At 37.3% G+C, this 13,979-nt stretch overlaps 1 protein-coding gene across 5 annotated transcripts in view; it reads right to left on the reverse strand.

Moving 5' to 3' along the window:
• Positions 1-13,979, reverse strand: part of CNKSR2 (connector enhancer of kinase suppressor of Ras 2) — a 240,265-nt gene that overhangs the window by 31,007 nt on the left and 195,279 nt on the right. For all 5 annotated transcript variants that reach the window (XM_084869473.1, XM_084869471.1, XM_084869470.1 and 2 more), the window contains one exon: positions 10,584-11,127. In XM_084869473.1, coding sequence (XP_084725599.1) covers positions 10,584-11,127 — 544 coding nt within the window. The remainder of the gene's footprint in view (positions 1-10,583; positions 11,128-13,979) is intronic.

The following is a 13,979-nucleotide window of genomic DNA, read 5'->3' on the forward strand; positions in this document are numbered from 1 at the left end:
CTGGCAGATCAGTTTCTATGAAACAGTATGAAGATGAAAAAAATGTAATGCAATACAGCCTGAGCTCCAATACTTTTTGTTTGTAACCAATATACTGATTATAGAAATTAATGCATTAATATGAAATTAATACATATAAGTAATTGCTGTGCACATTAAAACCCTGATAATTTCATGTCTCAAAAATATAAAGAAATGAATAAAAATCTATGTAGAAATCTAACATTGAACAACAGGAAAGAACTAAGTGGCACTCTAGACATGAAGGGGACTAGAAGAAATTCTATATTTTATGTTTATCTAATGGTGAGGAGAGAACACACAGTCAGATATGGATGCTAGATGATTTTAAAACTTCAGACAGAAAAATACAAATTTTCAATGAGTAATTGTTTTTTTAAATGGAATTCTTGTAATACAACTGTAAACTGTCCCAATTAGCGAGGGAAAGGAGATACAGCTGAAGTCAACAAGAATGTTCCTTAGAAAAAGCTTTGGTTTAAGGAGGAGTTCCATAAAAGATGGGAAAAGCGGCTACTAGGAATTAGCAAGCAGAAAATAATACCAATTGCTTGTAAGAGGAGGTCAGGAAGGAAATGTGCAGCTGAGACTTGTGAAAAAACTAAACATGGAGGGTTTTTTTTCAATTAAAAAAAAAAGACAAAAGAAAATAGAAGCATATGGCTTCAATATTTCAGACTTTTTCTACATGGAGAAAATTCTTCAACTGGTACATTAAAAAAATAAATGCTTCTTGATATAAGAGACTACTAAGACCATTTTGTGGTCTCTTTGAAGCAGTGGGATAATCTTAGGAACTGAGGGATCTTTTTGAAAATTAGCTTAGGGCAACTGTCAGAATGTCTTGAACCTTACTGCTTCAAGAAAGTTCTCTTATTCAAACAAAACTCAGCATGGATTCTATAGAAAACACAATGATAATCCTGACATAGGAACATACTGAAGTTTTAGAAGAGATTGTGATTGGGAGTAGTTTCATTTTTAAATATCATCTGAAGGACCAACATGGATTTTAGACGAATTAAGTATTTTTAAATGATTTCCTCCCCTGGACAGTAGGTTGGGAGTCAAGAGGAAAGCCATTGGCAGTGTGACTTGCATATGATGAAATTTTGCACGATTTCCATATGAATAAAACATTGTAATATTAATTGAATGATATTATTATTAGGTGAATCCAGATAAGGGTTTTGAATGACTGAATAAAATTAACATTTTAAAATTTCAGATTGAATGCTGTAAAGCTCCATCATTGTTCCTTTTATCTTTAAAATGTTTTCTTTAAAAATGTTCTTTCCTTAATCAATAAATCAGTGAAAAACAGAAAGGATACTTAGAATGTTGGAGGGTTATTCCACAACAGGAGGAATGATTGACATCATAGATGATAAGACAAATCATCTTTAGAAAGACTTTGGACTTTCTAAACAGAATTGAATACTGCTGGGTGAAACGAGGGATTAAAACTTTAACAAAAACAAATAGGAATAGCTGCATTTAGATTAAAAAATAAAGTAAGTGTGGGATGCAATTTGTGATTTGCTAACATTAAAGCATTATATGAGCCAACAGTGAGTAGGTTAAGCTAACGCAATGGTCGGCAAACTGTAGCTAGCGAGCCACATGCGGCTCTTTGGCCCCTTGAGTGTGGCTCTTCCACAAAATACCACATTTGGGTGCACGCGTACAGTGCGATTGAAACTTCGTGGCCCATGCGCAGAAGTCGGTTTTCGGCTCTCAAAAAAAATTTCAATCGTTGTACTGTTGATATTTGGCTCTGTTGACTAATGAATTTGCCGACCACTGAGCTAACGTAACATATAAACAAAAGTATGGTGTCCAGATCACTGTAATAGTTACAACACACTTGGGATGGGTACAATAAAAGAAAACAAGACAAGGGTAACCAGAATAGTGAATTATCTAGAATTCATGTCAGAGATTTAAAGTTGAGGTGATTATATCCATCTAGCTCAGAAATGGGACAGCACAAATTGTTTGATAACACAATTCCATTTTATAGTTTTAGACATGTACAACGTGCAGGGCACTATGGTGAGACCAAAGGTGAGGTCAACATATTGAAGAGAACCATAAAACCTTAGAGTTAGAAGAAGCCATCAAGTTCAACTTTCCTGCTAGCTTGGGAAGTCCTGACTGGTAGCGGGGTTCAGTCCCTTCTTTTTTTTCAATCTGCTTGATTATATTTTTATTAGGATATAATTACATTTTATTGAAATCATGCATGGGCTCAAGATATGTGTGTGTGTGTGTGTGTGTGTGTGTGTGTGTGTGTGTGTGATGCATTTTTCTTTCAGTATCTTCCTTCCTTCCTTCCTTCCTTCCTTCCTTCCTTCCTTCCTTCCTTCCTTCCTTCCTTCCTTCCTTCCTTCCTTCCTTCCTTCCTTTCCTTCCTTTCTTCCTTCCACATTGATCAAGGTCCTACTACATGTCAGGCACTGTACCAGATCCTGGGGAAACAGTATGGAGCAGCACTATGTTGTCTCCTGGGGGAGACACTTGGTGAAAGCATGGTTAGCATCAGTCGAAGATGTGCCCTTAGGAAAGCCTCCAGCTGCTCCCGAGGATGTCAGATATGTAGGCTGTGGAGCAGTCAGCCCCTTCTTAAATACTGAGTAACAGGGAGTCCATTAAACTGACAAGGTCATTTATTCCACTTGGGGGCAAATGCAATCGTTGGAATGTTTCCCCTCATATCCATTTAAAATCAGCCTCCCTGTACCTTCTACCTATTATAACCTCTTGTACTTCAAAGAGTACCCTTATCCCTTTTGTCCATGCCAGACTTTCAAATAATCGCTCTGTATTTTTCTAATTCCCAATGTCAAGATGCATAATTAGAAAATTTATAAGAAGTCAGCTTTTGTAACAATATAAGGAAGAACTTTTAAACTAGAGCAGCCCAACATGGAATGCTCTGTCTATGTGGGCAGTAAGCTCTGAGTCCATAAAATATCCAAGCAGAATCTCAATAATTTTTCAAATATATAAAAGGCATTTCTGTCTTAAGTGAGAGGGTGAATATTTAAAAAATCTAAGTTCAACTGTAAGATGGCTAATTATTATGCACATTTACATACAACATGGCCCGTGTTATATGCCTACTCTAATAAAAAATAATTTGTCAGCTAAATGAATTCTTTACCTTAATTTAAATAATTTAAAATGGGTTCTATAGTATTTACTAGAGAGGAATCACTTGCAGTAACATAAAGAAAAAAAGGTATTATATATTTAAAGAAGCATTCAAAGTTGAGGCTAACTTTGTTGTTGTTAATCCTCACCCGAGGATATTTTTCCATTGCTTTTTGGAAAGAGTGGAAGGGAGGGAGAGAGACACAGAGAGAGACACATGGATCGGTTGCCTCTGGCCAACTGAGGTACATGCCCTTGTCATGAAATGAATCTGGGACCCTTCAGGGTCTATCCACTGAACCATACCGGTTACATCTAAAGCTACCTTTTGATTAGTTATTTAGCAAAGCTATTTTGGCATTAGTACAGAATTATTTTTGAAATGGTAAAAACATCTTTCACACCTTTCCTATCTCCAGTGCTGAGGCACAATCCTTCTAAGTAGCTTAATAAAAGATCATCATGAGACTTAGAACCCAGGATGCTAAATTAAAAAATGGCTGCCCAGCAACTACACAGGGTGTAAAAAGATGCGTTGAGAGGTGGGGCTTATCACTGTCAGGATTGGCAGAAGGTCTGTATGACAGACACACTGATTCCAAGCTGTTCTTCCTCCCTGTTCTTTTCATTAAAGGCATGAAAAGTCTTGTGAGCTGACATTGCTAAAGAACAAGGAGAAAGCAGCTAAGGTGCTTGGAGGTAAAGGTATAAAATTTGAGTTTAGTCATATTGAAGATATAAACTCCTTTCTCTCCCTAAGAATCCTAAAGTGAATGATTGCTTTAAAATATACAATTCATAAGTTACAGAATAGACTCTAAATTAGTCCAACTACAACAATTTAAGGAAATAAATATAGCTAAAGGAATCAATAAAATAATAGATGAAAAAATTGGGAGGTCTTAAATGAATAGATCTTAGACATCAAGTCAATGTATTATATGAATGATTTATTAAAGTGAATTTATCAAAATGAATAAAACTTCAGATTCAAAATCATGGAAGACTAGGTATTAACAATGTGAAAAAAAATGTTAAGGTTAAAGTGTCCCTAAAATAAATATTCAAAATACAATTTTCCCGATTTGACACTTTGCTAATGTTAATAGCTTTTTTCTGATAATCAAATTCAATATTAGTTGTACTGTAAAATCAGGAAGCCTGTTTTTGATCATCAAGAAATATTAATTTATGTAATGAGGTTTAAATATTAAAATTCTTTTTATGACCAACTGTCACTTTTGCACTTAGAATATATAGCAATGGGCACTTTGTCCTTATTAGATAACATATTACTGAGAGGATTTTTCCATTAAAGGAAAAATTTTAGAGTATAATAAATTGAGCTATTAAGAGCAAATATTAGAGCTAAGATGAAAGACTATCACTAATGATAGGAACATCTGAGGGGCCAGGAGGATGGAACATGTGAGAACACTGCAAAATGTAAGTAAGGGAGATGGTTTAGTAAAGGTTTAGTGTTCTGTAACTTGAAGTCAAAAGTCACAGGTAAACTCTGACCACCAGTCACAGTGGTCCTGAAACTCATTCCTGAATTCTGCATTCTTGATTTTGAAAGGGAGATAGAAACAGCAATGATGAGAGAGAATCCTATATCAGCTGCCTCCTGCATGCCCCCTACTGGGTATCAAGCTCACAACCCAGGCATGTACCCTGACTGGGAATCCAGACGTGAACTACTGGTTCATGGGTTGACCACTCAACCAGAGCTACATTGGCTGGGCCCCAGGCTACAGATTTTGATAGGAAAAACAACTTCTTAGGTTTGCTGGAAGATATAGTTTCTAACAATGAACTGTTATCTCACATGCTATGTTCTTGTGGCCTTCATTTTTTTCAAATGGGAATGAAATAGGTAGGAAAAGAAGGCTTTCAACAATACAGGAGGTGACTATAAATGAGCCATAATACAAAGAGCAGTAATTCCAGTTATTAGCATCCCAGCTTTGTGGTTCCCAATAGGAAGAGGTTATGCTGAGCCCATGCAGTCCTGTCCTTCTCTTCACAAAATACCCCAAACAAAGAATTTTACAGTGTTTTGGTTCCCATTTTTGTCACACAATAGATAAAACAATAACTAGCTTTAATGATTATCTCATATTTATGTCCTTTTAGATATCTAGCATTTTGTTACTGCCAAGACTTAAATGATGTGATGTAGTCTAGGGCAGTGGTCGGCATACTCATTAGTCAACAGAGCCAAATATCAATAGTACAACGATAGAAATTTCTTTGGAGAGCCAAATTTTTAAAACTTAAACTTCTTTTAATGCCACTTCTTCAAAATAGATGATCCCAGGCCGTGGTATTTTGTGGAAGAGCCACACTCAAAAGGCCAAAAAGCTGCATGTGGCTCGCGAGCTGCAGTTTGCTGATCACGGGTCTAGGGTATATGTGTGTGTGTGTGTGTGTGTGTGTGTGTGTGTGTGTAGTTTTCAAAGAGTGAAACACTGAACAAATTATTTGAGGCTATAACATATATAGGAGAGAGTCTCATGTAGATAAGCAGTTTGGCACATCTTTTCTTTATGATCTTAAAAACAAATCAAGGATTATTCTGAACTATTCAAAATCATTCCATTTCCCTTTCCATTTAAGCATGGACATGTGGTGCAACCTCGGCCAATGAAATTTGGAGTTAAACCTCCCTGAAGGATCTAGGACATTTTCCTTGATCTTATAAAAACGACTAAAGATAGGGCCTGATCTTTGGCTGTATGGATGCTATCTTATAAGAAGTGATGCTTGGAGCTGTTGGCATTACAGAAAAGTTAACTGAGAGTCCTAACTGGAGCTATGACTTCACTCCAGAACAAACCCACCTTTGAATTTCCTATAACTAAACATGATAATGTTTCCTTATAATTCAACCCAAAAAATGAGGAGGTGAGATTAAAAACCCAACCTATAACCAATATCAGAATTATGGCTAGAATGGATAGGCTCTATATCTGATCTTTAGTGTTTTATGTCTTCCTAATAGTTTTTCTTCAAAATCAGTCAATGTGGTATTAAGAGACTATTTGTTTACGACTTGCTAAATTTTTCTGTGTTCTTTATATATGTAACAAGCCAAGAACGAGGCCCTTAAATTTCACAAAAGTGGCGTATTTAAGGTTCTCTGCTATTCTTTCTCTAATTTTAATGGATGCCTTTTTATTCCCAATGCTTATATATCTTTTTCACCGATTCCATTTAAAGCCAAACTATAATTTAAGATATTGTTGATGATTATACTCTTTTAAATTCTTTGTGCTTGTTTATAATTTATCTGGACAATAAATAAGACCATAAAAAGTACTGCAACATTTTTCTCTATTTTCAACTTGCTCCCTTTTGCCTTTAACACAATTTCATACTTTAGAAATATCTTCCCCTTGCCCACACACTTCCTACCTGAATGTTCTCAAAAATAAAATTCACGGCTTTTAGAGACTCTTCAGGAAATTACTCTAGGACCCTTTAAAATGATTGAAGAGGATTAATCTATCTTTTTCTGCACTAAATTGGTAGTCATTATCCAGCCTCTCAGCCTAGATAATTTAAGATATTAGGCCACCGAGCTGCATCTTTTGTGCAGCTCTTAGGTTACTGATGGTGTGCAAAGGATGTCAGATGAAAAAAAAAAAAATTAACTTTAAAATACAGTTCTCTGCAGATCTAAATTTGAAAGCATCAATAAACATCCTGACCAGATAACCTGAGATATATTATAGCTTACCAGGTAATGGATTTTATCCACCCTCTTCCTCTCCATCCAAGCTCCCTAGGTTTTGCTTTAGATTTCTAAAGCCACGCTAATAAATGTGTAAATTAAGTGAGAATACTGGTAGGTTATATTCAAGGTAATAAAAAAGAGCACATTACAACTTCATCAAGTATACGAAGGCACAGAGAATGTACGGAATAATCTTATGATGGCCAGGAGGGAAATCAGCAGGATCAAGGGACAAAGTTTTTGGAGACCTCATCTAAATTGCCTGGCATGGCAAAGGAAAGAAAATCATTCCAGCAGACTTCAAGTTGCATTGACCGAAACAGTACTTTTGTGTTATGACAACTGATTTCAGAATGAAAAAAAAAAGTTTATATTTTGTCCCCCACTTTTGTGATTTACACTCCTTGAAACTTGCATAGGTTGACATAATTTATAATTTAATTTAACTGAAGTATTATAAGTCCCGTACCTCAGTAAGTTTCAGAACTGTTAATTGGGATAATAGAAAATTATTTGTCTTCTTCCAAATGCCAGCGAAGTAGGTCAGGATAATTAATATGCAAGCTGACTTTTCAGTCAAAGGAAAACAAGACAGGTCTCATCTGTGTACTTTTAGTACCATTCACCTTAGACTAAAATGAGTTCAGCCTGAGAAAAATCAGTATGACAGTTAAATAACTGAATTTTAAAATAAGGCAAAAGGTAGTTCAATCATGAGAACACAGAACGAAGTCTGTTCTAAAGAATGCTAAATTTACACTTCATAAGCAGGTCCAAATTGAATATCTATAAGGAACCTGAAAAAATAACCCAAGCCACAGATTTAGGTACATCTTGCTTCTCAGATTGCTTTGTAAACTCCTAAACACTATGTAATATGTTATATAGAGTTAAGTTAAATGTGAATGCTAAAGGGATTTGGTTGATGACAATTCTTCACCACTAAAGCAGAAGAAGTGAGACTGTATTTTTATGTGTTAGCCCCCATTACTCCTTCTGCCCATCTCACACTTCTTATTTTTTTAATTTCTTGATAAACCGAGAAAAAGATTTGGAGCTGGAGACATGAAACTTATTTCCTCTGCAGGTCAGTAGTTGATTAGTGCAGATTCACTTTAGTAGGTCAAACCGAATGCTGATCTGGAGGAGAACGGTCAGTAACACACAGCTGTCGGACTTTGATTCTAATAAGCACGGTTGCCTGCTGACCCGTGCAGTGGCATAGTGAGTGCTCCGTATTGGAGGGCATGCCATACATCTGAGGCTGATGGAACGGTCACGGCTTCTTTCCCTGGGATAATGTTTACTCTGTTGATATAACACCAAGCAACTTGATTTGAATAAGCAGCATGGAATATTTACTCCTAATGGCCAGCTCAGGGCACTCATGAACACAATAACCCATAACTAGACCTTAGAGATTCTTTTGAAAACACACATTTTAGAGCTGATGTTCCCCAAATGAAGGGTTCATCAAATTGTACACTCCAAACTATTAGAAACAGTAATGCAGAAAAAAGCACACCATCATTAGGAAGGCGAATATATATTCCATTAAATAAGCATTTTTCTAGGCAAGCATGAAAAGCACTGCTCTGTTGAGGATAATCTAAAGGACACTGGGACATCAAGTGGCAAGATGTATGGAAAAATAGCTGGAAAGAAATGGGGCCGTGAAAGATAGTACACGCCACCTTTAGAGAAGCGGGGCTGACTGAAATAGCATGAACTGCCCCACGATATTGAACCATAAAGTCCAAATGTGCAATGCCACATTTCCTGACACACTTCCTGGGGCTGTTCTGTGTCGTCACAATTATTCCACAAAGAGAGAGTCCACTGAAAAAGATGGAGAATAGTATGGAATAACTGCCCACTTGAGTTATTTAGGAACCTGAAGGAAAACTCCCCTGACTTAAGAATGTGTCTATATGGCTAAAGTAAATCAAATCAACAAAACAGTCAAAGAAAAAAAAGAGACACTAGGAGAAAAAGAAATTGAAATCCATGTACCTAGAGGTGCTCTATGGGCTACTGAGGCCAGAAGGAAGGGTGAGCACAAGGGTCGGGCTTTGAGATCCTAGCGCATGTGCTTTGTGCTGGTAGTACTGGACAAACCTGACATAGTAATAGCAGTTGTGTAGTACCTGGCAGACAGCTGATATGAAGTTTCTAACTCACCTTTAGTTATACTGTGATAATTATCTTATTAAAAATGTTTTATCTGTTTGCCAGAACTCTTACAGAGGCCTACCATAGTTCCTAGACATTTCTGCTACAGTCTCTTCCATGATCTCTAGTAAATGTTAATATTGCGAGGGCTTGGCAGGTAATTGATGGTAATTACCTTTCTTGTACCAACCATATACATGCCATGTTCCTGATGGAGATTATGGCTAAACTATACATGAAAACTGGTTTAACACATGAATTTTATTATAAGAAACTCATATTTGATGGTATAAGCCATAATTTTATTTCCACTAAATAATGCAATAAAGAACCATACCATAAAAGGAAGTTCACTCTGTTTTCTTGTTTATAATCGCCAAAGGACTCTCATTTGAAATGAGACTCTTGGCCTACTGTTAACCTGTGAACTTTTGGTTATTTTCAGTTGTGATGAAGAACTTACACAAATATATCCTGTAGTCAACGTCTCATGCACTCATGAAATGGGCTGAAGGATGAAGTCTGTTTGCATCCTTTAAAAAGAGTAGTCTCATGCCCTAGTAGAACCACATTAGTAACTGTGGTTTCAGCAACAATGGCTCAGGTTATATGCACTAACTGGCTTAGACTTCATTTTGAATAAAATGATGTTAACAGTTTTATACTATTTCTTCTATATTTTGGGGATATTTAATATTAGAGATTTATAGCCAGCCCTAGATTTTCTTTGTAAATAAGTAACTTAGAGCTGTTTCCTTAAGCTAGCCTAAGTTTCTAAACTGGTATATCACATTAATTATTAAAAAATGCTCGGTATTACATGGTGGATAAAGAACTTGATAACAGTAAACATCTTCATTCCAACAAGACAGAGGGTTACTTAACTGATTTGTCTCTCTTAAGAGTTGATTCATATAAATTGAAATTTATAATCAACATCCATAGTATAATAAGAAAGTAAATGGATGCTTTTTGCAAATTGGTTTCTAGACATAAATTTGGCTAAGTTGATAGAAACAATAGTGAAAATTTTTTCTTGGAAAAATTTGGATTTTAAAGTTGTGTGTGTGTGTGTTCACTTACTTTTTCAATCAAGGTTCTGTGAACATCCTCCTTGAAGTATTTAAAGTTTCTTAACACAAATTTAGGGGGCAAAAACTGTGGACCAAAGGATGATACATGCAAGTGAGAAGTGGCTAAGCAGAGGAAGATAAAGAAATGAATACCACTGACCTTAAAAGGCCATAGATAACTGGAGAAAAAAGTTATTTGCTCTAGCTATGGGTATCCTGGGATATAAGTTTCATCACTCATCTTTTCCCCACAAGCTACTTCAGTTTTGAAAGTAGGACACCAAGGGGTACCTAACTTCCTATGTAGCAAGACCATTATTTTAAGAAAAAGGGGAAACAGAATTCTATTTTCTTAAAATAAGAAGTTTGAAAAGGTTAGGACTCTGGGTATACAGGCTAACAATCTCCATCAACATACTTACTTTTGTCTCCTATGTTTTCCCCTGCTGCCTCCCCTTCCTCCTCCTCCTCCTCCTCTTCCTCCACCTCTGTGGCTTGCACGTCATCCTGCGGGTCACAGGCACTAACCGGCGCATTCAGACAGCAGTGGTTGAACCCGCTATCTCGAGGCAGAGTAAAACTTCGAGGCTTGCCCCCGTTTCCATTTAACACTTGCATCCTCTCGCTCTCGGCTAAGGGGAACGGCCCATAGTGATCCTGCAGGTGGCATTTCTGAGTTGGAAGGGTGGACTGCCGCCTGTGCTCTGGGGACAGGGCCGCGGAGTCAGAGAAGACGGAATCCTCCAGAGGCAGAGTCTGAAGATAGTGTAATCCTGAGCTTGTCAGGGGCGTCTCGATTAAATCCTGCCAGGAGCGGCGCTGGCTGGCCGTCTTGCGAATGGGGGACACCGCACTGCTCCCAGTCACTTCCTGGCGAAACTCCTCATGAGAGGACTGAGACTGAGAGGTTTCTGTGGAGGAGAGGCGGCTGTGTTTCGCTTCCACATAAGGACTGGCGCAACTCATCTGTGGAAAGGAGCCTCTGATCAGTCTCTACAGAAATAGCAGACCACTTCTATCACCAAGGAACACATCGGTTTCCACTGGGCAACATGGCCAGTTGAGAGTTAATAACTGTCAAGCTTTCAAAGTTAGGCCTCAGCTGCCATTGCATGAGACTGAGATGTAGAGGTATTGAAATGCAACTATTTATACCAGGCTCTCATGAAATATCTGACAAATTAATGCAAAGGGTGAGTGGGAAGAGATCAGCCAATGAACCTGTGTGCATATATGCATGGCCCGTGGACACAGACAATGGGGTGGTGAGGATCTGGGGGAGGGGTACGGCAGTGGGTTGGAAAGGGTTAATGGGGTGGAAAGGAGGACCTATGTAACACTTTCAACAATAAAGATTAATTTTTTTTACAACAACAAAAATATAAGACAATGTGAGTATATATGTAAGAACTATTCAGCAACTGAACAAATCCAAGGTTTTAAGATCTGTGTGCATTTGAAATCCTGAACAATTGTTGCCAAATTCTTATTTCCAGATTTTGTGGAGCTTGGGGATGAGTGTAAGAAGAGAGACTTTGGGATGTGAAAACAAAGTGCCTATGACCAACAGAACGCTTCCTCTACTTCACAGGTGAATGTCCGCTCCTATGGGTAGCACAGCCAAGCTTTATTCAATTCTGGGGCATTTTCTAGAGTTAAAAATGTAGGTAGCATGAGATTATACCCTGATAGGGATTAGCATTTCCCTTGAGCACAGGCATTTCGGGGTACATAAACACAAAAGAAAAATGGGATATTTTTATCCCTGAAATTTAAAGTTTGGGACTATATGTTACAGTAAAAAGCACAGCCAAGAAAAAGAACTGGAATCAAGTGAATGCTCTAACAGACCTGCAGACACAGCTACTGGAACAAGCCTAATTCTAGCTCTGGGGGGCTGACAGCCCAGCCCGGGCCCTCTTCTGGCAGGAGAAGCCACACTTGTTAAACATGATCATCACAAATGGGGCTGAGGACAAGCCTGGCTGGAGGGAAAGTGCATGCTGCCCCTCAGGGGAAAGGAGAACTCATGTGGAATGCCATGAGAATATACTCTGTGGGCAGTGTATATTCTCATGCATTACTAACAATGTGAATAGTTTCCTGCTTGAAATTTACATGCTGCTATGATTAAAGAGCTATTTGGTATAGCTGGAATTTCCCTTTCTTCCTCTTCTATGAATATTTTAAAGGAATTATTCAGACTCTGATGTTCTAGAGGGGAAATATGATAAAAACTATATCTTGTCACTGACTTATTTCATTTCCATAGCTCATCCTTGCATTCTGTGGCACTAGGTAAACTTCAGCATTTAATAAAGAAATGTGCATATAGGTAGAACGATTGTGAATTTCCCTCACTTTTCTCTTCTTCTCCTTAGGTATTTAAACATTTTATTAAAAATATGGCTTCCCTTTAATTATTAGCCAAAAGTACCCATCCACTTATTTCAGAAACATTTATCAAGCACGTACATAATAAGTGCCAGTGCTGAGCTAGGCCAGGAAATGTATAGATGAATAAACTGTTATAAAAAAGTTCACAGTCCAGTCCAGTGAGCTGTGTGCAGGCCCAAATATTATGATTTAATATGTTTGGATATTAAATTAGAATATTTAAATGAACATCTGCATTTCTAAAATGTTCCAGCGGTGATTCTTATGCATAGCCAAGGTTGAGAAGGCCAAGGTCTGGAATTATATCAACATCTTACATGGCACCTTTCTTATTGAAAATCCCCTGAACTTATATGGAGGTGGAATTAGGTTTGTTCTTATCACCTAAATCTAGCTTCTGTTTCCTATGTGGAAGACTCAGTCCCAAGATAGGCAGATCATGGTGCCATGATCATACAATGTATTGTCTAACCTGGGGCACTACTGAGATACTTTCACTACTTCTGATGGGAAATGAGCATAAAGCGGGATAGTCCCACGACAAGCAGAAGTTGTTTAACCTATCAGAAGATCAAAGTATATACACAGAATAATTTATACAGGTTTAAGAGGTCTGAAGCACCATATAAACATATACATTAAATCAGACCCCATGGCTCTATAAAAATCTAAATGCCAAAACATGTTCAATATAGATGTAATCTTAATTTCATGAGTTGATTCTAAAGGATATAGGTATAAATTTATTAGTGTGAAATAGATAAGATGAATTAATTGTTTCTAAAAACTATTTTTGTTATTTTCACAAAAGCTATTATGACACACACAGTATATTTTCTTAATAATATTGGTCATCCCACCTCTTAATTTTTTTTTGGAATACTTTGAGAAGGACAGGTGTTAGTTGCTTTTTGAATAATTTGAATGGTAACATTTATCTGTAAAGCCATCTGGTCAGGGCAAAAATTTTACCCTTTGCGACAGCATGGATGGACCTGGAGAGCATTATGCTAAGTGAAATGAACCAGTCAGAGAAATACAAGTACCATATGGTTTCACGCATATGTGGAATTTAATGAACAAGCTGAACTAATAAGCAAAATAAAGAGACTCGTAGAGGGCAGGCTGGCAGCTCTGGTGGTGGTGGTGGGGTTTTGGGGGGCAGAGGGGTTGAGCAAAAGAAAAAAAAGAAAGAACTCATGGACATGGACAATAGTGTGGCCATTACAATGGGGAGGGGGTGGGTGGAGGTGGAAGGGGGTATAGGGGGGATAAAGGGTAATGAAAAATAAAATTATATTAAAATAAATAAATACATATTATAAAAACATAAAACTGGTCAGATATTTATTATGCCTGGAACCTGTGGTTACTGTTTCTCTTGATTAAATATTCTTTGTACCCTTCACTTAAAAAAATTC

The sequence above is a fragment of the Pipistrellus hanaki genome (genome assembly GCF_964339955.1).
Source record: "Pipistrellus hanaki genome assembly, chromosome: X".
In the NCBI taxonomy this organism is placed as follows: Eukaryota; Metazoa; Chordata; class Mammalia; order Chiroptera; family Vespertilionidae; genus Pipistrellus; species Pipistrellus hanaki.